Consider the following 27,592-nt stretch of genomic DNA (forward strand, 5'->3'; position numbering starts at 1 on the left):
TTAGGTTGAAGAATACTATAACCATTAGTTTGCCGTGCCTCTGTCCAGCAGTGATACAGAGATGATCCCCGGGGTAAACCTACGATCTCCCATCCACTGGTCAAGATTCCTCTTGAACAGAGCCAGCGAGGTGCTCTGTCTCACATGGACCGGGATTCTGTTCCACAGCATAGGGAGTCTCTGGGCGATGAATCTGTCCCTCCAGCACGTCCTATTTATATCCGTATTGAGGTTTAAGTCTCTTGCTCTTGTGGCTCTGTTGGATTTGGATTTTTTGAGGTGGAGCATATCCATTAATTCCAGGTTGGACATGGCCTTGTATGTCAGGCACAGGTCACCTCTGAGCAGACGGTATGTGACTGAACAGAGCTGGAGTTTCTTCAGTCGGGCAGCATATGGCATATTTTTGAGCCCCTTTATCCTTTTGGTGAGGAACTTTTGGGGTCTTTCCAATTGCTGCAGGTGTTGGGTAAGATACATTCCGAATGGGGCATTGTACTCAATCATTGGTCTGATAAGTGAAGAGTACAGGGGAACAATGACCTCCCTTGATCTGGATGTGAATCCCTTCATAATCAGGTGGGCAATGTAGAAGGTCCTCCTAACCCCTTTGGAAATGTGAGTGTCAAAAGAAAGGTTACTGTCAACTTGGGTCCCCAGGTCCCTGATAACCTTTTCTGTGCTTAATGGATTGCCACCTATGTGGTAACTTGGGGTTACCTTGTTTTTACCAAAGGGTATGACTATACATTTTTTGGCATTTAGCTTAAGGCCATGGCTCTGGCACCAGTTATCTGTTTCTATGAGACCTCTCTGAAGGATATCTGTGTCTGATGGATTTTCAACTATGGCGCCCAGTTTGCAGTCATCTGCAAACTTTGTCAGCCACAATCCTCCTATGTTTGCCTGCACTTCTGAAAAGTAGATGCCGAACAAGAGGGGGCCAAGGACTGAGCCCTGTGGGACACCGCTTGTGACCGGCTTGGAGTCTGACATGGCACCAGCAACTCTAACCCTGTGGGTTCTGTCCTTGAGCCAGTTTGCAACCCATCTTGATACCCGAGTGGGGTATTGTGTCGAAAGCTTTTGCAAGGTCAAGGTAGGCTGTGTGAACTGCCTTACCCTCATCAATGGGCTTGGTGACTGTTTTAAAAAAGTCAACCAAGTTCAAGAGGCATGATCTGCCCTTGACAAAGCCGAATTTGGTAGGATCCAATGTCTGTAGGTCCCCTATGTCTTTAATTATGAGTTCCATTATGATCATCTCCAAAGCTTTGCAGACCAGGCTTGTTAAGCTTATGGGGCAGTAATTACCAGGGTCCATAGAAGCACCGCCTTTGTGGAGTGGGACCACAGTTGCCGTATGCCACTCTTTGGGTACGTATCCTGTGGTAAGGCTAAGATTAAACAGCAGCCTTATGTGTGGGTTTAGTTCCTCATTGAGTTCGTGTAGCACACAGCCGGGGACACCATCCGGTCCCATTGATGCTGTGTTTTTAGCTTTAGAGAGAGCAGCTCTCACCTGGGCATTTGAGATGATTGGGAGGCTACACTCTGCTGGAATAGATATTTCTCCTTTTGGGGAGGGAGGGGAGAAATTTGCACTGAACCTGTCTGCCAGTATGTTTGCAATGTCTGTGGGTTCAGTGATTTTTGTATCATTTTGGACTAATTCTGAGCATATCTGGGAGTTTCCACCCAGATTTCTAATATAGCTAAAGAAGGCCTTATGATTGTCTTTTGAGTCCTTGGTGATTTTTCTCTCAAAGTTAGCCTTGGATGATTTTATGAGTGATCGTAGTTTTTTACTAGTATTGATCAGAGATGTCTTCCCTTTTAGGGATTTTACTCTATCTTGTAGTAGCTTTCTCCTCTTGTTGTAAAGTTTGTTTATGGCTGGGGTCCACCAGATCGGGCGCTTGCCTTTGGTGGAAAGGGTCTTGATTTTATTTGGGATTGCTTGATCCATGCAATCCTGGAGGTGCTCGTAGAAAGCATTTGTAAGGGATTCAGCAGCATGGGTTGTGGTTTCCAATGGCTCAGGGGCCTTGAAGGATACCACACCAGTCTTAAGAAGTGTGAAGTTGGCTTTTGAGAAGTTCTTCACTGTGGTCTTTTTTGTTGTATAGACATGAGAATCCATTTTTAAGCATAACTGACATTTTCTGAGAGTTATGAGCACATTGTGACATTTGCTTATGCATTAGATAAAGGATGTCAAGGTGCTTCTGGCCTTCTTCCTTTATCAGGTTCATTTTGGGCGTATTATCTAAATAAGTGCAATGCACAAGGGCAATGGCAGAGGTAATGGCATTCATCTCATGTGAGTGTTGGCATCATATGTAAGACATTATAGGTCAGATAAGTCAAACTTAGCTCAATGTCTGCTATAAGGCCCACATTTCTTCAACAGTGTTTTTCTCTAAAACCTGTATTAAAACACATATGATAAGATACAGAGACATAGGTCACAACGGTTATGGAAGAGACGGGTGATCCCTATGGCAGCAGTGATAGAGATCTGTTACTATGCATCAAGTAGGAGGTCGACACAGACATACCTCTCAACATGGAAACATCAAAAATCTGGACAAGGTCCATGAAAAATTGGTACATATCTGTATGCTAATTAACATATAATTTGCATACATAATTACATAATCCCACACACTCGAATGGAATTGTGGGATATCAACTTTCAAACACAAACTGAAGAACAGCCAATCAAAATATGGCACCACTGACCCCCTGCAGCCATTCCAATGTCCCATTACCTGGTGATTTTGCCCTATTTACCATAAACACTAATGTGTGCATACTGCTTTACTTCTACAATGATTATTTGTATTTTATTTTGACATCTGCCAAACAAAACAATATTGTCTCAATGAAAATAGACTTGGCATTAAAATTTCTCTGCCCTTGAAACTCACATTTATTGAACAAGCATTGAAACCCACACCACATCCAAAGAAAATGCATCTGGCCAGTGGTGAATAAAGATTACCTTTGGGCTGTTTTCAAATCATTGGCCCCTTGCACACAAAACAAGAAACATATATGTGTTTTTTTCTTTGATACACCTTCCTGACTTTATTATGTTTTATTCCTTGTATAATACAACACACTTGTTAGAGCGCATTTTAAATTTATTGTTTGAACATTTTTCCAGTAGGCTGTACTGTAGACAATGAAACAAAATGCATGAACCAGTAATGACAAAACTGCCCAATTCAGAACATTTCCATCATAAAAGTCTACTTCCACACCCACATTATAAAAAGAATGACAGTAGTGTAAGCCATAGGCATCTTGCACAGCTTCTCACACTTATTTTCAAGTTCAGTTTTTTTTTTTTTGGGGGGGGGGGGGCAAAAGGTCAAAAACCAGGGACACATTTTTAACATTGCTTGTATAATTTTGGAAGGCTGCTAGAATAAAATGTTATTACCACCAACATTCCACTATGCCAAATCAGCAGGTTCCTGAAAAATAGGAAGACTGAAACTTAATGGGTATCATTAAGTGAATTCAGTTCTCACGTCTCACCATAGCTCTCAACCTCTTAACACAAAAAACCTGGACAAACAAAGCCAGTAATGGGGGAATACAGATTCAGTTCTCACTTCTCACCATAGCTCTCAACTCTTAGAACAAAAAACCTGTACAAAGCTCACAAGTGGTGGTGGCTAGGGAGTTACCAGGGACACATTTTAACCATTGCTTATATAATTTTGGAAAGTTGCTAGAATAAAATGCTGTGTTACCACCATGCATTTCACTGGCAAGTCTTGAACCCAGGACCCTATATACCACAGTCAGAGCAACAAACCACTATGCCAAATCAGCTGTTTCCTAAAAAACAGAAAGACTAAAACGTAATGGCTATCATTTAGTGAATTCAGTTCTCACGTCTCACCATAGCTCAGCCTCTCAACATCTTAGCACAAAAAAAAATGGACAAAGCCAGTATGGGGGAATACAAATTCAGTTCTCACTTCTCACACACCATAGCTCTCAACTCTTAGCTCAAGAACCTGGACAAACAACAAAGCCAGTAATGGGGGATTACAAATTCTGTTCTCACTTCCCACTATAGCTCTTCAACTCTTAGCACAACAAATCTAGACAAAGCTGAGAAATGGTGGTGGCTAGGGACTTTAGGCTCTTTTTACCCTGTACCGAATATACGGGGTTTGAGCCTGAAATACCTCTAGCCACACATACACACACACACAGTTAAGCCAAACCTGGATCCAAAATGAGTGTCCAAACATCGGAGGAGTGCTGATTTCCTGCATTCTAATCCAAAGTGAGAGCTGCTGTTAATAAGTTTTTGAGCTGCTGTTAATAAATTTCCCACTGGCATATGAGCCAGACCAGCCAGAAATGACAACGCATGTGATGATGCCAGCTCCAACAGCACGGTATTTCAAAAACTTTAAAAAAAATGAAAAAAATCAGGAATGAAGCAGTGCCACTCAGAAATCATGGCACCCCTTCATTTGAACCCCCAAACCCAGTAAAAACTGAGTAATTCGGTATGGTTGAGAGGTATAGACACAGAGTATGTAACCAAATGTGTTACAGAGTATTTATGTAACCCTACCGATGTAATTCAGAGATCAATATATTGGAATGAAAAGCCAGTATATAATAGGCATAGTAGAATTACCAGGTAATAATAATTCAACATATTTATTTATTTATTTATTTATTTATTCAGTTTAATTACCGGGGAGGTCCACTGGGCTGAGGAGCCCATTTTCAGTGGAGGCCCAGGGAGAAAAGCTCCACAGAAAGTTTATTAGATACATGTTTTTCGATCATAGTAAAACATACATAGTAAAAAATACATAAAAATACAAACAATACGGTTCAATCTCCAAAGCAGTAAACAATCAATACAATTACAATTAAGTTTAGGAGAAAATGAGTATACAGTGAAATAGTTGGAAGTAATAATTAGTCATGAGAAACAAATAAGTAATTGAGAGTGGGGTTAGGAAGGGGAGAGGTTAGCCAGGAGTAAAGGGAGAGGAGGGTTTGAGAGGCAAGGATGGAAGAGTGCAGTTACATTTCCTGTTTAGGAAGAAGTAAGAATGAAGTTGAGATTTGAAGTTATTGAGGTTATTGCAGGTCCTTAGAAAGGAGGGCAGAGCATTCCATTTTTTTGCTAGGGTACAGGATATGAGAAGCTGGCCTGCTGGGCGCTTAGGTTTATGAATGGTAAGCGGGTTTTGGTTAGAAGATCTAAGAGGTCTAGGAGGGGAATATGGTTGCAGTATGTTGGATAGTGCGGGGCAGTTTGAGGGCTGGAATAATAATTTGTGGACTGTGGTTAATTGATGAAAGTCAAGTAGGTTGGGGAGTTCAAGCCAGTTAAGGGAGTGAAGGGAATTGCAATGGTGAGAGGAGGATTTGGCACTGGTGGCAAATCTAGCAATTTTGTTGTGGCATATCTCTAGTTTGGAGGTAAGTGTGGAAGATAAGTTAGTGAACAGGGGAGAGCCATACATGAGAGAGGGAAGAAGATAGGTAGAGGCGAGAGTTAACCTAGAGGAAGGAGAGAGGAAGTGGTTGTTTCTGTAAAGTAGGCCAAGTTTTATGTGTGATGCATGCTATTTATGCTGTTCAGAATTAATCCATAAACAAAATAAATTACTTACATTAATTGTCCTCACTTTGTGATCTATGCAGTAATTGCCTTAGCCTTTATAGCTCAAGAGTAAAATGTTTTAGGGATTCATGCTTTCTTTTACAATGAAGAAAATTGCATTTGAAAGGTGATGCATGCTATTTATGCTGTTCAGAATTAATCCATAAACAAAATAAATTACTTACATTAATTGTCCTCACTTTGTGATCTATGCAGTAATTGCCTTAGCCTTTATAGCTCAAGAGTAAAATGTTTTAGGGATTCATGCTTTCTTTTACAATGAAGAAAATTGCATTTGAAAGGTGATGCATGCTATTTATGCTGTTCAGACTTAATCCATAAACAAAATAAATTACTTATATTAATTGTCCTCACTTTGTGATCTAGCCTGTTGCACAAAATTACTAGGGATCCACACTATTTTCCAGATTTCTTCTGCTTACTGAATAGTGTTACATCAGTGCTAATATGATAATCAACTCACCATACTTTTGTGTGCTGTATTTGCTAACATTTTTCTTATGTATGTTCTCATATTGTTGTTTTATTGCATATATACATCTCTCCTTTGTAGAATGTTGAATATGATAAAGTATTATCTGCTATGTGATATCTGTTTTGTACTGCCACTGTTTCCTGTGTTATGACTGAAAAGGATTCTTGGAATCGTTCATTTACCCAGCTAACACATACAAAATAAATAAATAAGCAACATACTATATGAATGAGGCAAACTGCTATTGATAAAATAAAATGGTGTGTGTATCTATTGCTTTCCAAACAAAGTTGCCTAGTACTACAGTAGTGAAATAGCAGCCATGCAGTTTTGCCCTGAATGGCTCTGTGAGGTTGAATCATGAGGAAGGTACACTGCAGGAAGGAGACAAACTGCTGTTAAGGCTGGAAGCTGAGCTCTGTACTTGCAACTACCAAATCAAAGAACTGAGATAATACTACAAGGAAATTGCAGTCCTGGCATATTTGCATATGGGTTTGTTGGAAGCTGCAAACTGTCTGCCATTACTTATTTGGTCCATAAAAGTATATTGCTTTCCATTCTGAGTAATTAATAATATATTTACTTACCTGAACTTGTAAAATGTCTTGTTAATATAATGGTATATCCTATGGAGTACAGCAAAGAGTTCAGCTTTGGAAACTTCTTTATAGTCATGGAAGGAAAAATATTTTATATCTATCTATCTATCTATCTATCTATCTATCTATCTATCTATCTATCTATCTATTTCTCTATCTATTTATCCATCTATCTATCTGTGTATCTATCTATCCATCTATCTATCTGTATATATATATATATATATATATATATATATATATATATATATGGAGTGGGTGTCTCAATCTTAACATTTTTCAAAAATATCTTAATTTCATGACAGTTCACTGAAAACACTGAATGCAATCTGCCTGAGATTAACTTCTGCCTAATCTTTTGTTTTATATAAAATCAAAATGCTAATATGGTGACAGTAAGTGCCGTTGCTGCAAAAGTCTTAGAGCACATTTATATATGAACATAAAAGGTCACCACTGGAGATGAAATGTGCTTAAGAAACATTGTAAGAAAGCTGCTGGAGTAATGCAGATAGGCCCGCAGATGAGTTAAATTTAATTCAAACAAGTTTCTGATGTGCACGGTCTGAAAATGATCATTCATATGTTACTTCAGTAATTACAACACATAGAAACACAAAGACACTATTATTTCCAGTGACACAAATCAAAAGCACATGTTTTGGAGGAGGACAACCCCCTCTAACCCTCACCCCCCAAATGTAACTCTACCTCATATTATGTTGGGGAAATGAGAAACTCCCCTAAACAGTAACCACTAGTCTCAAATAAACACTCATTTCACTCTAAGAGCAAGCAAGAAATTTCTGGGAGATCTGGTTTACATGAAAACACAAGATATGCACTGACACTTGTCAAATGCAAATGCAAACATGCTACTACAACCTTCTATATCCTGACCCCACAAAATGATGCTGTTGAGCTCCCTCCAGTGAAAGCTGACATAGCAAAAGATGCACTCTTTCCAAAAAAAGGTAACGGCCATAGTTCCTACATGTTGTTTAATGAGAAAATAAACCTTTATGATTCACTCACAGGTATGAAGAGTGCATTGCACAACAGGAAACAACAATGTTTTTATAAATACAAGACATACTTTCCTGCACAGCTTTGCCCTGCTTTGCAGTATTGCACTGCCATGTATGGCTAGGTAGAACTCTGCAAACCTAGAGGCAATAGTGATAGACTTTTCCATTGCACAGGAAAAGTAGGAACACAAGGGTATTTTCCAATACCTGCATTGTTACACCCATGTTTACATATGTTTGTAGCACTGGGAATACCTGCTAATAGTAATGATTACAGTGCAGGGAAGTTGCAGACGGTACACGCAGAAACGGGAACAGACAAGCTCAGGCATTCTGCATCAGAGCAGTAGACAGATCAGAATACCATAATATTGTTTCTGTTGATTGTTTCATATGTGGCATCTGTGTTTTCACAGTGCTAAACTGTAGTAGGCCTGACTCTCCTGCTCTGAGAGAGGAGAAAGTAGGGCAGCATCTTATGACCGCATGTAACAGTCATATCATTTGAGAAGGAAATCAACATCAGAATGCATAGCACACAGTAGGCACTATGTACTCCTGTGTGCATTTCATGAACAGTCTATATTTGTCATGTGATGGTTTTCAATAGCATGATCATTTTCTATGAATCTCAGTACTGAATGCTGGTGCACTAAACATAGTGCAATGAAGTAAACAAGCATCTCGCGCACTATACTTATGCATTCCAGGACCTGTTCTCACAAGACAGATAATCATGATCCCCTCTTTTTTGTGAGCTCTAGGTGGCAGTACTGATGTAACACATTAGTGGTAGTAAGGCTATTCATGGAATCAAACTCCAAACTGATGATCACAAATCCTCTTTCCTCAAAGATAGTCTCTTGAGTTATTTGGCATTACCAGTTAATTTGTGCCTGCCTTGCAGCACCTACTAAAGGACTGCAAAGTGAGTTTGGTTTCGTAGTTGATATGACAAAACAAAACTGTCAGCATTTAGTTAAAAGCCTTGCATGTGTGTTATGCAGTTCTTATCCATCCATCCATCCTCAACCCCTTTTCCCTCGAATATAATACTATATAGTAAAGACAGTAATTTCCCACAAAGAAAACATCCTTCTTACTTCTGTGGTGATGAATATTATAAATGACTCAAAATCATAGAATTTAAAGACTGTTAGCTACCAAGACAGGCTTGAAGCCTTATCCCTGTTCTCCATCTCCTCTAGTCTGGTTTGTGGGGTCTTGTGTCCAGCCTTTTGTGGTATAAGAACCCAGTGCTACTTCATCTCTTGCACCTGTGAAAGCCTCTACTATCGCTTGAACTAAGAATTTAAATATCTACCAAGATGCAAACAAAACACAATGGAGGGGAAGATACATAAAACCCAAGGTTTACCCAATTTCTGAAACAAAGTGCTTTTATATATAAAACCTGTCATACTTCATCTCCTTCCCTGGCAAATTGTATTTGTATCTACAAACTCATTTTTGGCGTGCCAGGTTTTGCAGTTCTGGGAATGGGAGGTACTTTGTAATGGTGGGCACTGATGGACACACACAGTTTTCAGACTTTCTTACCTTATAATTCATATGATCCTATGAAGCTGTGATTTTGCTCCTATGATCTCCTTATTAAAACACTCTCGGCCTTCTTTATGCTCATCTTTGTTTTGGTTTCCAAATTTCAGGGTAAGGGCAGAAAAACAATATAAAGCCACAGGATGTCTACAATATTTTTCACATAAACTTGTAGAAGGCTAGACTGTGAGAATTGTGATGGTATTTGGTAAAGCTTACATTAAAACCACCTTTATTTGAGCTCTATAGCTACACAGGAACTTGGAATAACCTGAATAAAGAATAACAAGATATTCCTGAGAATAAATATACAGTGTATTTACAGTGGTTTTCCATGGAGCAATCTTCTAAGCAAGACTGTGTCCTCCAAACTACTTTAGATGTGTCCTAAAATCTATAAACCATTCCTGGGCTGATAAGCTATTTATTCTATTTTAAATAATACTCTGTGCTTTATCTTACAGTTTTGTAATGCTTAAATTTCAGCACCTCACAAAGTATTTTAGGATGCAAGAAAATCAAGAAATACATTGCTGACAAGAATGATGGGGGATGAGCAAGGAATTCATTCAGTTCAGAAACATATAGATAGCATGATCCTAGTTATTATTTTTTGAGCAACTCAAATATAGTTACATGCCTGAACAATTATGTCCTGCAGGGATCAGCTTGACAGCGCTCCTAGAAAGCATCAAATTAAAAAGGGCAGTGATGCATGAAAGACTTGACCTTAAAATGATCTGCAAAAGTTATGAGGTGATCATGAAATCCAAAAAAATAGAATTTATGAAGAAGTCTGAGAAATGGGGAAAGCATTATAGCTGAATGGATCACCATTATAGAAAAAGGGTTAATGGTAATCCTAAAAGAGTGTACAGTCTCATTATTGCATGATTTTGGATTGTCAGGGGCATGACAATTTGTTCCTTAATGCAGATACCTTAGTATATTTATTTCCTAATGTACCATCTAACCTCTGAAAATGTTAAACTTGCGGAACTTCTACTGAGGGAAATGCTTACTCTCTCTGGTATATGTCCTGCTGTCACCCAGATAAGATGACAAATTAGATTTGTGATAAAGTCTTCTCACTTTCCTCTTCTGCTTTCTTCATATGACTCCCACTATGGGACTGTAATTGCATTTGAAAAAAAGGACACTTTTAACAACAAGAATCTTATCATACAACAAAAACAGAGCACATAGGTGGCAATCAAATGCAAGCCCATCTATACTGTTAAAACGTTTTAGAATATTATGGTTAAGGTATTCATAGAGGAAAATTATTTTAAAAGCTATTGCATGTGCAGTAACTGAAACCTGGTTCAAGGCTCCAGAGAGCACCCCTGCAATACCAGGCTACAACTCTTACCACACTTTTCGGCCACCAAACCAGGACCGAAACACTAAAGGTGGAGGAGTGTCAATATTCACCAAGGATATTCACACCACCAGGCTAGTTAGCCAACACAATGTGTCTGAAATTCTCCAAGTGCAACTAACACTAGGTAAGACTGCAATCCAAATTGTAGCTTGCTACAGATCCCCCACCATACCCCAAGATTCTCACTACACCTTTCTAAACATACTGTAAAATATTAAGATAGAACCAAACACCCTAATACTGGGTGATTTTAACTACCCTGCCATTAACTGGGAAAACTACTCATGTCCCAACACCTTTGCATAGCGGTTCTTGGAATTCATAAATTCCAACGCCCTGGATCAACTAATCCATAGTCCCACCAGGGCTCCAATATCCTAGACCTGGTCATTACCAACATGGGAAATCAATGCTCCATACCTATGGTCACCCCTCGTTAGTCAGGTCTGACCATAAGCTAATCACCCTTAACATCCACATCCCCCCCCCACCCCCAGTAAAGAAACCACCATAAAAACTTCTCCAAAGCCAACTTCATGCTACTCAAGTCAGAAGTGACAAACTTCATGACACCCATGCAGACAGGAACTGAAAGTTCAACTGCTGAATCCTACACTAAGGCACTGTATGAGCACATCCACTCATGCATGAATCGTGCCATCCCAAATAGAACCAAAATGCTCTCATCCAAAAAAAGGAAGCCAATCTGGTGGTCCCCTGCCATAAACAAACTTTACAACAAAAGGAAGAAACTTTTGCAGAAAAGAGGAAAATCCCAGGATGCACAAAACTCCCTTACTAGCCTCAGTAAGAAACTGAGATGCCTCATAAAATCCTCCAAAGCTTGTTACGAAAATAAAATTGCCAAAGATTCCAAAGACAACCACAAAGCATTCTATAACTATGTCAAGAATCTAAATGGCAATGCTCAGATCTGCTCTGAGCTAAAACAGAATGGCATTAAATATACTGATCCGAAGGATATTGCCAATATCCTGGCAGATCGATTCAGTGCCAACTTCACCCCCCTCTCACCCCCTAAATGGCCCATCTCAATACCGGAAGATTGCCAAATTCCAGTAATAATGGCCACACAGGTACAAAACGCACTCTCTAAAGCCAAGAATACAGCATCCATGGGGCCAGATGACATCCCGGGTTGTGTACTACATGAACTACAATATGAACTGGCACCTCACCTAAGTGTCATGTTTAATTGTAGCCTCACCTCAGGTTTCGTGCCCACTGAGTGGCGCAGAGCTACAGTTATCCCAATCCACAAGGGGGGATCCACCTTGGATCCCAGAAACTACCATCCCATCAGTCTGACAAGCCTTATCTGCAAGGCCATGGAGCGTATTATCATGGAACTTATAAACAAAGACATTGGCAACCTTCAAACACTGGACCCCACCCAGTTTGGATTTGTGAAGGGCCGATCTTGTCTCCTGAACCTGATTGACTTCTTTGAATCAGTCTCCAGAGCCATGGACAAGGGTAAGGTGGTCCACACAGCCTATCTAGACCTTGCCAAGGCCTTTGACACCATCCCCCACTCTGGAATCATAGATAAACTTACTAAGTTGGGCATTAATCCCTATGTCACCCAATGGGTTGCTAAATGGCTTACTGATAGAACCCACACTGTAAAAATAGCCAACTCCAAATCCAGCTCCAGACAAGTGACAAGTGGAGTACCTCAGGGTTCAGTCCTGGGGCCACTCTTGTTTGGCATCTACTTCTCTGAAGTACAGGTCAACACTAAGGGGCTCTGGCTAACAAAGTTTGCAGATGACTGCAAACTGGGAGCCATTATTGAATCCCCAAATGATGTGGATACTCTACAAAAGGGCCTTACAGAAACAGATGCTTGGTGCCAGAGCCATGGGCTCAAGCTCAATGCCAAGAAATGTATTGTTATCTCCTTTAGGGAAAAAACATGTATCCATGAATTACCATATAGGTGGCAGTACACTAAACACAGAAAATGTGATAAGAGGCTTAGGGATACAGGTGGACAGTGGTCTCACCTTCGATAATCACATCGCCACAACAGTCAGAAAATCCTTCTATGTGGCACACCTCATCACGAAGGGCTTTTCATCCAGAAAAAAGGAGGTCATTGTCCCACTGTACTTATCCCTCATTAGACCCATTATAGAATACAACGCCCCATTTGGTATGTACCTCTCAAGACATCTGCAACAACTGGAAATGCCTCAGAAATACCCCACTAAAAGAATCACAGGCCTAAAGCAGATGCCCTACGCTGACCGCCTTAAAAAACTCCAGCTATACTCTGTCGCATATCGTCTACTCAGAGGCAATCTCTGCTTAACATACAAGGCCATGTCAAACCCAGAGCTGTTGGACATGCTACACTTAAAGAAATCCCGATCCCTCAGAGCTACACGCTCCAGGGATCTAAACCTTGTCATCAAAATAAACAAAACATGCTGGAGGGATAGGTTCCTGACCCAGAGACTCCCCAGACTCTGGAATAGATTGCCCATACATGTCAAGCGAGTGCCTCTTTGGACCTCTTCAAGAGGAACCTTGACGATTGGATGGGAGAAAGGAAATTCACCCCAGGGATCACGTCAGTCGCCCTGCTAGACAGGGGTCCAGGAAAGTAAATAATGTGGGAAGAAATAGCCAGGGAATTGTATGGCTAGGCTTGTATAGGCCCTAGGGCTGATAGCCTAGTACCAACCTATGAACCTATGAACCTATGAAATGGAAATTGTAAAACATAGTACCTACTTATATCTTACAAGCAAAGGGGTTATAATGCACAAGCCAACACCAGGTATGCAGGTTTAAAGGCTGAAACATCTCTATTTTATGTACATTGTACACAACCAAACTAGATTTACAAAGGAGTCGCAGGAAATATGTAGATTGTAAGGCTGAAACATCTCTAGTCTATGCACATTGTACACAACCAAACTAGACTTACAAAGGAGTCTCAAGCTCAAGATACAATAAGAGCATTTATCTTTAAGCCATTGTGATATATGCTAATAATTCAATACTGCAGCCAACTATTTAGGCATAAATGGATGGAGCCCTGACTACGGCCCAGGTGACGTAAGTTTGATTAGCAGTTCATGCAACAGAGGTTACCAGGAAAACTGGGAGTGAGTGGCCACTGCCAGTTCAACCCATTCTGTAGGAAGGAAGGTTCCTCTTGCTTATGATTTGGGTAGCATCTCCTGGGAGCACTATGTGCTGCACCAGTGGAGTATGAGCATATGATCATGTGCTACTATTTGCCATATGAGCATGTGCTAACACTGAGCATATGAGCATGTGCTACCATTGAGCACATGAGCATGTGCTACCATGGGTCTATGACAATGGATCAAACAGTAAAAATACTGAATGGTTGTAAGAACAAAAATGCATGCATAAAAATCTGCTTTGTGGGGGACTGTGCCCCCACACCCCCCAGTAAATATATATACCAACTCCAAGATCACACTACAGTGAGGAAAGGGCAAATTTTCCAATTTTCATTGTACTGTGATCTCAGAAAACGGATTTCTATGAATAACATTTTCGTTCTTACAGTTGTTCGATCTTTTTGCTATTCGATCCATTGTCATAGACTCTGCTACCACTGCACATATGAGCATGTGCTACCATTGACCATATGCCTGTAGCTAGATAATCATGTAGAGTGGTATTGTCTGCAGCTGGCCACATACTGCAGCACTTGTACAGTTACTGTAGTAGAGGGTGGGGTGTTCCACTTTGGCAGAGACAAGCCACTTTAAGGCTTACTCCCTGCCACTACACCTTCACTATTAGAGAATGAATGTTTTGATTTGGCTTCCTGATCCGGCACAAGTAGACTGCAGGGTTCTTGCCTAGCCTGAAGATACTCGGTTCTGACACTATGTAATCCATGAGCCATTTGGGTGCAGGTAGAAGACCTGCTGGGCTGATTCTGCAGAGGAAAAAAAGAATTTAATTCTGCAGTGAGAACATTTACAAGTTCATGAAATAGAAGAAAAAAAAAACAGTTTAAATATACTGAAATTCTTGTCCTGGTCCTTGTATGCAAATGCCTACATAGGGTTGTACACATGTCCTATTGCACAACTATCTGAGTCATTGAAGTATGTGTGTGTCTGTGTGCGTGTGCGCACGTGTGTGTGTGCGTGTGTGTATGTGTTTCTGCCTGTATGTATTACCATACCAAATTTTGTATGAATATGCTTTCTTGTGAGTTCTTTGCTTCTTTTCTTCTTAATTTAACTAATGAAATGCAGACCATAATTTTTTAGCATTGCAGTATATGTGTGCGCATATACACACACACATACATGTATATATATATATATATATATATATATATATATATATATATATATATATATATATATATAGATGCATATGTGTATATATAGATACAAATATATATAGATAGATATGAATCCATGTATGCCCGTATGAAGGTAAGTATGCATGTTATGTGCTTCTATTCACTAACCATGTATGCCATACAGTGCTAAGCCCATTTCCATGAAAGGCACAGGAATGATAAGCTAACAGAGGTCTAACATAGCAACAAGGAAGAGCTGCTCAACTCTACAAAGACAATAGTTGAAGATAGCTCATTCATTTCAAAAATATTGGACAGTTTCATGCACACTACTGCTTTATGTGACATGCCAGATAAAGTTCTGACTATGATACAGATTTCTTAGGTTTGACTGACAGCCAGGCAAAGGAAAAGCTTGTGACAGGACAGACAGAATTGATAATGCTGTGATCATGCACTTCTCTTTGGATGGAGGCTTGGACATGCTTGTGCGGGGGACACGATTAGAATCCTTGGTGCAGTCTGGAGATCAAGTGGCATCACCTACTTACTGGTGTGGGGTAGGCGGGTTTTTCAGAAGGATACAAAACTAGCTACAAAAACAATGCACTCTCATAAAACCCTACTGCACTTCCAGCACTTGAGTGTCTGTGGTCACACATCGTCTGAAACTCATTATTCTGTGATTTACAGAAAACCAAAGATTTTAAGAGAAACAGGCCAAATATTTGAGGCAAAAGTCAGGGCATTCTGCTAAAATCAGTACAGTTGATAGTTATGCAATGTCAGTAACTGCATCCTTTACTTAGAAACAAAACAGGTGAATGATGTTTACTCATTCAGAACAACAGCTAATATTTCAAGAAGACTACATTCTTTTCTTTTCTGTTAATTAATTTTATTATTTTCTTATATCCCCATTTTGAACTCCTGAGAAAGATATAATCTTTAAATCCTTACAGCCCAATGCCATAGTCATTGTACAGCTGAGGAAAAAAATCAGAAGAAGGTGGCAGTAACTGCATTTTTGTGCTATGCATTATGTTGTCATTATGTAGGTACAGGTAGCAATAATATAATTTTGTATGCAGTGGGTTTTATGTAGGGATATCACTCCACCATTAGTAAATCCAAAAAACAAATCACCAAGACACAGAAAGACCATGGAATATAGAACATTTAGCAACTAATAATTGTTTTCTTCTTCAGTCTGTACAAGACATCATTAGAGTAAAAGCACAGATCTCAGGAACTATTTCTTCTGAACTATTTTTCTAACCTGCACCCCCCCAGTGAGAGAGAGAGAGGAAGGTACACAGGTGAATACCTTATCACCCCCTACATTCTGAATTCCATCATGCAATACGTTGCATTAATGAGGGTTACAAGAGAAAACGATTATCATTGTGTGTACTTGAATCACGTTTGACTAATCCAGAAGATCACGTTATGCTAAAGTAAAAGAAACAGAGCACAGATTTATTGCTGGTAAAACCTAGAATGCCACGACACACTCTGTTATATATAATGGGAGGGTCATTCTGCATCATTTGTTCTTTCATTGCACTATGATGTTGCACTTACAATAAAAGCTGCAGTGTGAATATTCCACATCATATTGAAAATGAGGAGGGTGCATTCTTATAAGTAATATATATTTTTTTAAATAATTGTATTCATCATTTTGCATTAGATCAATGGTACTGTATTTATTTTATTTTTTCACGAACTACTAAATTACTTATATAATAAGTTCATGACTTTTATCAGTAATTAGCATCATTAATAGGCAAATTAATTCTCATATCATATTTCTAAACTAGCAAATGTACTACATATAACTTTGTTATTTAAGTATTCCTTATTTCTTTTACAGAGATCACCTGCCAAGAAAACAGTCATTATCAGTTCTGTGCTACTGCCTGTCCAGCAAGCTGTGCAGATTCAACAGCTCCATTGTACTGTACCCAGCCCTGCAAGGAGAGCTGTGTTTGTAATGATGGTTATATTCTAAGTGGGGGAAGATGTGTTCCACTGAGTCAGTGTGGGTGTCAGTATCAGGGTCATTACTATGATACTGGGGAGGAGGTGATAACGACTGACAACTGTTCCACTAAATGCAGATGCATAAACAGTAACAGTGGAATGGACTGCATTAATTATGGATGCTCACCTTATGAAGAATGCAAAATAAAAAATGGTATTCGTGCCTGCTACCCAGCAAAGTATGGAACATGTTGGGCGTCAGGTGACCCACATTATTACACCTTCGATGGTCTTCCCTTTGATTTCCAAGGGACATGCATGTATACACTAAGCAAATATTGTGGAGAATCAAACCATCTTGTAAACTTCACTGTAAAGGTAGCAAATGAACATAGAGGAAATACTATCGTGTCCTGGACTAGAGAAGTACAGCTCACTGTCTTCAACCATCAAATCGTAATGACAGTTGGAGAGAATGGTAAAGTGAAGGTAGGAAACAGTTTGTAGTATATGTTATTGAAATATTCAATAAGTTGTAACTGTTTATTTCTCGGGAAGGTTTAGTATTGCTTGAAGTCAGTTTTCTTTTTGTTAGTAATTAAAAAAGTAGTCTTCTACTAGGCATAATAGCCAAGGAACTCTAATATAAAACATTGAAAGTAAATTAAAACAGAACTGCAGATTTAATTTTATATATATATATATATATATATATATATATATATATATATATATATATATACAAATAAAATGCACACACACACACACGCACGCACGCATATATAGATATATATTGTTAAATGGAAAAGAAAGAAAAGAGGAAGTGCACGTTTCTAATATGTTTAATTTCACAATGCTTGTGGGTATACAATATTTTTTGTTGTTCCATTGTCTGTACAGATATAGAGATTGTCTGGTTTGCCGACTCTAGAACACGCAACATATAATTGTCCATATGAGAAGCAATCCGTGTGTAGATCTAAACCGCACAATTCTAAAGATTGGCCCTGAGCTTTGTTGATGGTGATTGCAAACGCCAATTGCAATCTCTTAAACTGAAATGGCATATCCGTTGGAATCATAGGAATGCGAGGAATGAGGACATCTTCACCTCTGAAAGGTCCTGTCAAGATTGTTGCTTCTATGACGTTGCTCATTAATTTTTTTACTGCAAGCCGTGTGCCGTTGCAAAGCTTTGGCTGGTTGATATTTCGCAAAATGATAATTGGCACGCCGATTTTCAATTGCAGTACGTGCGGTGGCATCCCTGGCAGATCGAGTGAATTCAAAAATTCTGTTGGATAATTAACCGCTTCATCTGCTTCCACAACAGTGTCGACGGACTTGTATGTGACTGCCTCACTTTGAATGTTAGACTGAATAATATTGTTAAGTTCGTAGACGTCTTTGTTCTTGGCTGCAAGAATAGCTCGTTCAGTCAGCCAATCGTGATTCTTATAATTGGTTTAGATATTGGGAAATACTTTTTCAATCAATTCTTCTTTTGACGTCACTAAATTGCAGAAGTTATGAGGCAATGAAATTTGTCCTGAGGTCAGATCAACCGGCACCTTTCGTTCCCAATTTCCAGCAATTGATGTGAGAATATCTCAGCTGATCGATCATTTTGCAGCTGGACATGCATATTTGTAGTTAATTTTAACGTCTTTACGTGTCGCCACAAAGTAGAGTATTTCAGGCAAGCATTTATTTTGTACGCTGGTATCGATCGAGGAGAACGAAGCAGATCTGAAGCTGTAGAACGCGATCGCCGTGCTCGCAACCGTGCATCCTCAAGTCTGGCTGCACATCACTCTGCTGCTTCCTCGGCATGTATTTGAGCCATTCTTTGTCTGCTTTGCTCATTCACTGATGCCCGTTCTTCCTCAGTTTGATTTGCAATTACTCGTCGCACTGCTTCCGCTCCGCGAGTAAGACGACCTAAGTTTGATCTTCTGCGAGACATTATTTGGATGAACTAAAGCAGATCAATTGCACTGAAAAAGAAGTAAGAAAGTTATAACAAAAACATATAAAATTGCATATTTGTATACAAATATATAGAATCCATAGTAGGTATATAAAAACACATGCGTATTCGAATGCAACGTGTGCCATCTATATAATAGTAGGTATATAAAAACATGCGCGTATTTAAATGCAACATTGTGTGAAAATTTCAAAGCAATCAGTGAAGAACTTTCAGAGATTTAAGATTTTGAACAAACGAACATTTACATTTTTATTTATATAGATATATAGGTAAGGTGACAACCAGAAGAATATTATGCAATTTCTCAGTTCAGTGACGTGTAACTTAACAATTAGTATTTTACATATTTACAAACTTTCTGAAATTTCTGTTGTCAGTTATTGAATAAGGTCTCATTTAGAACATGTTCCAATTAATTGTATAGTTAGAAAACGGACAATGATCAAGAAGTGCAGAAAGTGAAACTCCAAAAACTGGGCAATAGTTGCACATTATTTTGAGAAAGAAACTACTGATTTTTTTTTTGCAGTAATAATAATAATAATAATGTATATGAGATGGAAATGGGATATTTTGACAACTAATCCTGCAGTTGTCAATATAAACCTGATACCTAAATACTCCATTACACTAACCATGTTTTTTTTCCCTTTCTATTCTATATATCGATTTTTCTATCTATCTATCTATCTATCTATCTATCTATCTATCTATCTATCTATCTATCTATATATCTATCTATCTATCGATCCTTTGTTGACCAGGTTAGTCCCAATAGATTAGTAGACTCTTTTCAGAGGAAACCTGAGGTGGTATATCTACTGCCACATATCTGTACTACTATGAGAAATGTATTACACTAGGGTACTTCCCTAGTCCTATTAATAAGTGTCAAGGGATCTTTTACATCCACCTGAGTTATGATCATCTCAAGCAGATAAGACCTTGGTTTAGTGTCTCTTCCTCATTGTGCCCAGATTCCAGTCTGTCACTATTTAAATATCTAGTCAAAGGTATGAGCTCCTCTGCTGTGCACCCTTACCTCATCCACTCACTGGGTTCTGCACATACTCTGCATTACTCTTCTACATGGCATGCAGACTGCTCTGCTGTCTACCTTTACCACTTTCACAAACAGTGCTCCAGTATTCACTGTGCTGCTGTCCTGCAGGATTAAGAGTTACCGTGCTGTGTGCTCTTCATTATGATGCCTGCCTTAATTCAGCATGGCCCTACTTTATGTTGTGCAACACTGTTCAATGTGATCAAATGTTGAGATCATTTACAGTATAACACAAAGTAATCTTCATGGCCCGCAAACTGCTTGTGCTTTTCAGTAGCTGAGTTGCCTGCATTCATGCAGCTGGTACTTAGGTCAGTCTGTGTCTCTAAATCTGACTTCCCATGCACATAAAACACACACAGAAAAAATCATGAATTAAAAAGTGCAACCACAATATCCTGTGATGAAATCAAGATGTCCAAAAGGACCTAGATACAAACTATTTAGTTTTGACATTTCTTTTTTAAAGGAAAGCACAATGTAAGTGCAGCACTGACATATGTTATGGTATGACATCACCAGAGTAAGCTATCTCAAAGCTAATTCATTGAGTTTATGCAACATTCATAATTTAATGCACTGATGTACCAGGGAAGTTCCAACATGGGCCATAAATATAAAGATAAAAAGGAGCCAAATAAGAAGGGCTGCGGCAGAGCTAGCCACCTGATGATGTAAACCTTGGCTCGAGATGATTGTCACTGCTGAACTGACACCTCGACCCCAAGTGTAAAAATGTATTAAGGGGTTGAGGATGGATGGATGGATGGAAGATGGGCTGCTTTTGATTCATAAGACATTGATGTGTCTGGCATAATCTCAACAGCCCCACATATGGTATCCACTGCAAGTGATAGCTGGAGGCAAGGAGACCTATTATTGGCTGACATCAGTGTATGCCGGGCATAGGACCCCCGCATTGAATATAATAAACTGTTGAGCTTGATGGATGAATTTGCAAAGAAGTAAGGAAACCTATTATTGGCTGACATCAGAGTATGCCGATCATAGGATCTCTGAACTGAACATAGTAACTGTTGAGCTTGATGGCAAATAAAATAAAATTAATCACTGAACATGTGGATATAGATGAAAGATAAGGTGACATTGAGAATTTTATGAAAATAAGGAGAATTATTAATATACAAGCCGAACGGCAATCAAACATGGTTAGTACTATCCCGATTCTGAAGGCAAGGAGATTTACCATTGGTTGGCATGGAGGTGTGTCGGGCACAGGGTATTTTCATTCGTTATAGTACCCTTTGAGCAGAATGGTTGAACATGCAAAATGATTGGATACAATCTAAGTTAGGATTGCTTTTGATTTGATGTTATTTTAAGCACTAAACATGCTCACACTATTACAAGGAAAATGTGACACTGAGATTTTCATGCAACTAAACGTATTACAAAGAATTATCATTATATGAACTGAGTGGCAACCTGGCCTGGAGAGTGCTTTTCCTTTGAAATTAAACCTGGAGGCTAGGAGACCGATTACTAGTTGACATTATAGTATGTCGGTTCTAGGATCTCCGCATTGAATATATTAACTATTGAGTTTGATTGATGAAAACACAAAGTGTCAGGATCAGATAAAATAAAACTAGTCACTGTTATGTGTATATGGATGCAAGTAAAGCTGACATTGAGAATTTTAAAACTAAGGAAAATTATTACTATACAAGCTGAATGGCAACCAAGCTTGGTTTGTGTTATTCCCCTGAAATTGTTTCTGAAGGCAAGGTGATTTATCATTGGCTGATGTGAGGATGTGTCAGTCTCAGGATCTTTACATTGGCTGTAGTAGTTTTTGAATCTGAAGGATGAACATAAAAAGTGATTGGATTACACTATATAAATGATCGGAAGCCAGTTCCTCCCATTGGTCTGATGTTTAACTAATTTTAATACTGAAAGCCGATTATGAAGGAAACAAGTTCCACCCTTGGGTAACATGAAGGTGTGTCGACAATAGGATCTTCCTACTGGCTATAACAGCTTTTGAATAGGATGGATGAGCATGAAAAGTGATTGGGTGCAATGAAACAAATGATCGGAAGCCAGAATTCTCATTGGTCTGATGTTTAATTAACTTTTATATAAACATAATTGGAGTCCCATGTTTTTTAATGATCTGATGAAGATTATTCGAAAGCGCTTATCATTTGTAAAAGAAAGGGACTTTTTACTGTTTTGATTTTTAACTTTGGAGAAATTAAAAACCTACTTTTAACGGAGTGCCAGCATATATCTTGTGGACAGTATTAGTCTGTTTAAGCTTTTGTATCCAGACATACATTACTTCTTTGCACCAGCCTTGGTTGTTTGTCTGCCGATGATGTAAACCTTGGCTTAAGATGATTGTCACTGCTGAACTGACACCTCGACCCCAAGTGTAAAAATGGGAAAAGGGCTTGAGGATGGATGGAAGATGGGCTACTTTTGATTCATAAGACATTGATGTGTCTGGCATAATCTCAACAGCCCCACATATGGTATCCACTGCAAGTGATAGCCGGCATGTTCAAGTCACACTCCTCCTGGACAGTCTATAAGACATTGTTAACACCTGTGACTGACTAAAAAGCCATTAACATAGAACAACAGGAATCCTGACAGATGAATTGCTATGCAAAGGAATTCCATCTGCCTGCACAGATACCACAGCTCAATATTTTACAGAATACACATCACTTCTATTTACAGAATATACATCATTTAAACAGTGTTAAACATAAATTATATCAGCAAAGCAGCTAGTTGCTAGCCACAGCCATTGGCCTGCCCTAGCTAATCTGTATGACATTAAAGCTGGTAATGAAATTTTCAAGGGAGAGTAAAACTCTACCATGGTATACTGATTAGCAATGATGTATAGTATATTATAATATTCTGTTAATACCATTGTGCAATTGATATCAGAAGAGGTAACTGAACAGGAAAATGTAACAGAAAAAAATGATTAATGAATTCTACAGTATACTGCTAAAGAGGTAATGGTACTTCTAAATGGAGAATATAGAACTGTATAGGCTTCTAGGGTTTTGAAAAAAAAAAATGAAAAAGCACTAAATACTGAAGGGTCAGTAGCACAGTAATAAAACAGTTTTTTTTTGTAGAATAAGGTGGTGAGTTTTATTGTGTAGTAGTAAGCCACGTTTATATCACATCATCGACATTTCAAAATATCGAATCTGATATGGTTGACACCATATCATCGATATTTTGAAACTTTGAACATAAAAAAAGAAAACAAAAAAGAAAAAGGAAAACAACTAAACCATATCAGCTTCAATATTTTCAGTCTTCGACAAAGCGATATAGACCCAGTAAGCCACGTGGCAAAAGCTGCCAAGGAAAATGACAAGAGGACTGTACGGAAATCAAGTACTACCTATGACAGGCAAATGCTTGCACGGAATAAGATGACACAGTCGGCAGACTGAAAGGTCAGCCCGAGAACGACAGCAGCGAGGAGTAGAATATTGTAGAACAGGACTAGAATGAAGAATTAGGAGTCGGATGAAGACCACAGCTAACTGTGGAGTACAGAGTAAAAGGAAAGGGAAGAGAAAACAGGGGGCATATGTGCACAACGTAGGTCAATATTCTCGATAAAGGAGTTTTGAAGGGTCAGATGGGAGATTTGCTGAAGATTTTAGATGATTGCTAGACAGGTTCAAAAGGCATAACAGATACATTATTGTGTAGACAGAAAAGGGTAGTGAAGAATATGGAAGAAATCATGAAACCAGCACAGAATGGGACTTTTCTGCATCGAAGACAAAGTGTTTGTGGGATAAGGGGATAACTAGAAGAGAAGAGGCCAAATAGAACCCAAAAAAATGCAATAGAAGAGAGGAGAGAAAGACCCAAAGTGCCAGTGGGCAAAACATGAATCAAGAAAGATGCTGCAGGGAGAGATAGAAGTACTAGAGATAGGCAGCACTGCAGAGACAGTAGTATAAATGAGAAGGATGAAATAATAAACAGTGTTAGGGAGATCTGGCAGAAGAGGGGCAGAAAAGGCTCTGATTATTCAGGGCTTCAGTAATTTCTAAGGAAATAATATGGGGTGAAATAAAGCAGGACTGGAGACAATACTGGAGTTACAACTTGGAAATGTAAACCAAGTACTAGTAAAGATAGTAGCAGGGGAAGGGTCTATCAATACTTGTTAATATGCAGGGCTACTAATGACAGCATTTAAGGGACTTCACAAAGTCATGAAAAAGACTACAGTGCTGTGGAACAATAGAGGGGCAGCACAGTTATCTTCTCAAAGATGTTATTAGAAACATGGGCAGTAGAGGCAGGACTAAAAAGATTAATGACTGTAACAAGTAGTTTAGGAACTGAAAGCAAGAGTAGCTGTTAAAACCTATAGGGAGATAGTAGGGGTCAGAAGCTGAAAGACTGTGAACAACGGACGGCTGTATATTTGGTAACATAACCTGAATGTGCACCATATATACCTGTTTATAAACTTTCATCTCTTTTAATATTTTTAACATCTTGGTCTCATCACTAGTAGCCATCATGACCAAGACACTTCCATTTGTCAGCTTTCATAATTCTTGTATTACTTTTTTGTAGAGACCATTTTGTGCTTCTCTTTCATCCTTATCCAAGTTAAAAAAAAACTTCCTTTTGCAAACCTTGTGGAGTTAAATGTTTTATTGTCTATTATAGCAATAACCCACGCCTGGGTGATCTCCGTTGCTTATTTTAAAGCTGTCTCGCTATGTTAAACCCATTTAACATAGCGAGATAGTGTTTAAAAAAAACGAGTTATACTAATGGAAAAAAAGTCCGGGCGACCGGACCTTTTTCCATTAGTATAACTCGATTTACAATGGGCACGCTGGCCAATCAGCGTGCACGTTTTGGGGGGATCATGGTATAATATTTATATAGTCACATTTACTGTGAGCTTGCATTTAAACTGTGCAATCATATGCCCATCTTCCATTCTAGATTTTCACATAGCTTTCTTGTGCATTGCTTTTACAATAGATCCCCAGTTGATATCTCATTTTTCTCTTATTTTATATCATGCATCTTCTGTTCATCAGTTAATTATTTTAATATCGGTCTAACAATTTCAGTTAATAAGCATGTATCCTCAGCTTTTGATAAAGCCAAGTCCAGTTCTTTAAATAGGCTATTCCTCACCTCAGTTGCGATTTGTGCTGCAACTTACTAGAGCTCAACAAACTGATCGCATGTAGCTCTGTTCATCAGCTCAGAAATGCATACATCTATGGTTCCTCTATGACCTTGTGTTCTTGTCAAGAAAAGAATGTCTAATAAATGGTAAAGTCATTCGGAGCTGACAGTGCTTACTTGATTTTTTTCGAAGTGTTGTTTTTTATCTTACTTATCATCAAGGAAAGTTAATGAGTTGAATGTTTTTTTGGAGTTTTTCACAACACTTAGTAGTGCACCATGATAAACCCCCCTTGAACTTTCAGTTAATATGTTTTCAGTGAAGAAAAAATGAAATGCCTAAATTTAAAGCTTCCGGCTTTCTGCCATATTTCATGCTAGATGAATGATTCCAGGTGTAAGTAGTTGAGCTAAATTTCTGCTGTGAATAATACTTTTGTACTTCCAAACACAATAAATAAATAAAGCAGTGATAGTGCAAGTAGCATTCTACACCCACTGCATTCCCTCCACCCCCATTCCCTACCTGTTCCGTGCACGTGCATATTTGAATATCATAGTTAATTCTTTCTATATCACCCATTCTGGTAGCTGGTATCATTAGCTCAGTGCTTTTTCCAGGAATTATTTTTCCTGAACCAGAGTATATTTTACCCATATAGACAACTGCTTCTACATATCTAGTATTTTAACATTTTTGTTCAGAGCAACCCTTTGATGTCTCCAAAGTATAACCTTGTGCATACATATCATATCACCCACCCCTTCTAGTCTCTAGCAAAAATAGGTCCTTTAGTCTCTGGTCACATCATCCTCTCTCCTGTATTCTATGCATCTATCTGGTGGCTTTCTTGATTTCCCTCTCCCTCTGTGGCCTCCAGATCTGCAGATTATAAGGTATAAAGTAACTATACAGTGAGTGCATTGCTTATTTGCTTCCAGACTTTCACCCCACCCCACTCCATGGATGAAAAAGTATGCTCACAGTACTCAACAGACATCTGCCCAATTCTTTTGATCAAGCTATAACTATTGTTACTGACAAATTAAACAGGAACAAGTTGCCAATCTGGTATATTATAAAATTAATTAAACTGTACAAGAATAAGAAACATTATAGAAAATATCCAACCAAGTAACACCGCTGCTATATTCAGCCAAGTAAAACTACTGCTAACTCTCTTAAGAAAATAGTTAAGAATGTACAAGACAACATTCTGGTTATCTTTATTAATAACATTAAAAATAATTTACTTCCTTATCTGACACTGATTTTCAGTGGATTATTAACTAAAGGGTGTTGTCCCAAATACTGAAAAAGATCAATAATTACCCCCAGCTTTAAAGTGAAAACAACATTTCTAGGAGACTATTTTGAAAGCTACCTTACTGATCTGTTGTCTGACTCAAAGAATAATGAAGTCTGCTTAGATCTTAGATCTTAACCAATGCAGTTTTGCACTTGGGGGGACAACCTTTACTAATACAGATGACAGCTCTGTGTGTGCTGAGCAGGAGAAGGAAGAAGCATGAGAGGATTTAAATGTTACCAATATGGAGACAGACAAGATCAAAGTAAATTATATGGATTAGGAATGCAGATTCTGCAGAAATTATTTAGCGAAGATGAGCCTGAAGACAGAGAGGTGATACAGGGAGTGCTGCAGAAGCAGACATGTGGAGGGAAAAGAAGGTAGAAAGAAATGCTATAAGGATATGGAAAATATAAAAAAATTAACTTGTGCAGCATTTTCAGCAGACTATGGTCAAAAGCAGTATATGAAAAGGAAGCACAACTGGATCAGATGGGAGGAGGACCAGCTTTTTGGAAAAAATGCTTAGTAGGAATTAAAAGACAATAATGAAAAAGTAATTGACAGGTAAAAGGCTTATATGATGGACACAAAAAATGGCATTTGGAAAAGACTAAAAGAAGAAGATAAGGAGGGTAGGAAAATTCAGAGTTGCAAAAAGGTAACAAAATCTGTAGGGGGGAGAGTTGGAAGAAGGAAAAAAAACAAAAGATGGGATAAACATGCAAAAAAATGTGAAGGCTAATATTAATGTGGTTTTATTAAATGTTAATAGTATTTAAATGACAATGAGAATGGCAGTTTTTGAATGGTATAGAAAACAAAGCTGAATGTCATGTGTTGGTCGGATATGATATGTGGAAGCAAGAGAGAGAGAGAGACGTTTTTAAAACAACCTTGGAGAAAAAATAGTATAGAGAGAAGGATGTAAGTATGTTATAGGATCGCGGTTATATTTTAATAAAAGCATCAAAAGGGATGGGTGTAAAAGTAGTTATAATAG

The 27,592-nt window shown here is 38.6% G+C and overlaps 1 protein-coding gene across 1 annotated transcript in view; it reads left to right on the plus strand.

The window, feature by feature from the left end:
- LOC122809199 (alpha-tectorin-like) overlaps positions 1-27,592 on the plus strand; it is a 1,556,410-nt gene that overhangs the window by 259,579 nt on the left and 1,269,239 nt on the right. The window contains exon 10 of the mRNA XM_044080507.1: positions 16,936-17,534. Within this exon, the coding sequence (XP_043936442.1) occupies positions 16,936-17,534 (599 nt within the window). The remainder of the gene's footprint in view (positions 1-16,935; positions 17,535-27,592) is intronic.

This window comes from Protopterus annectens, chromosome 8.part0 (assembly GCF_019279795.1).
Source record: "Protopterus annectens isolate FY-2018-M chromosome 8.part0, PAN1.0, whole genome shotgun sequence".
Taxonomy (NCBI): domain Eukaryota; kingdom Metazoa; phylum Chordata; order Ceratodontiformes; family Protopteridae; genus Protopterus; species Protopterus annectens.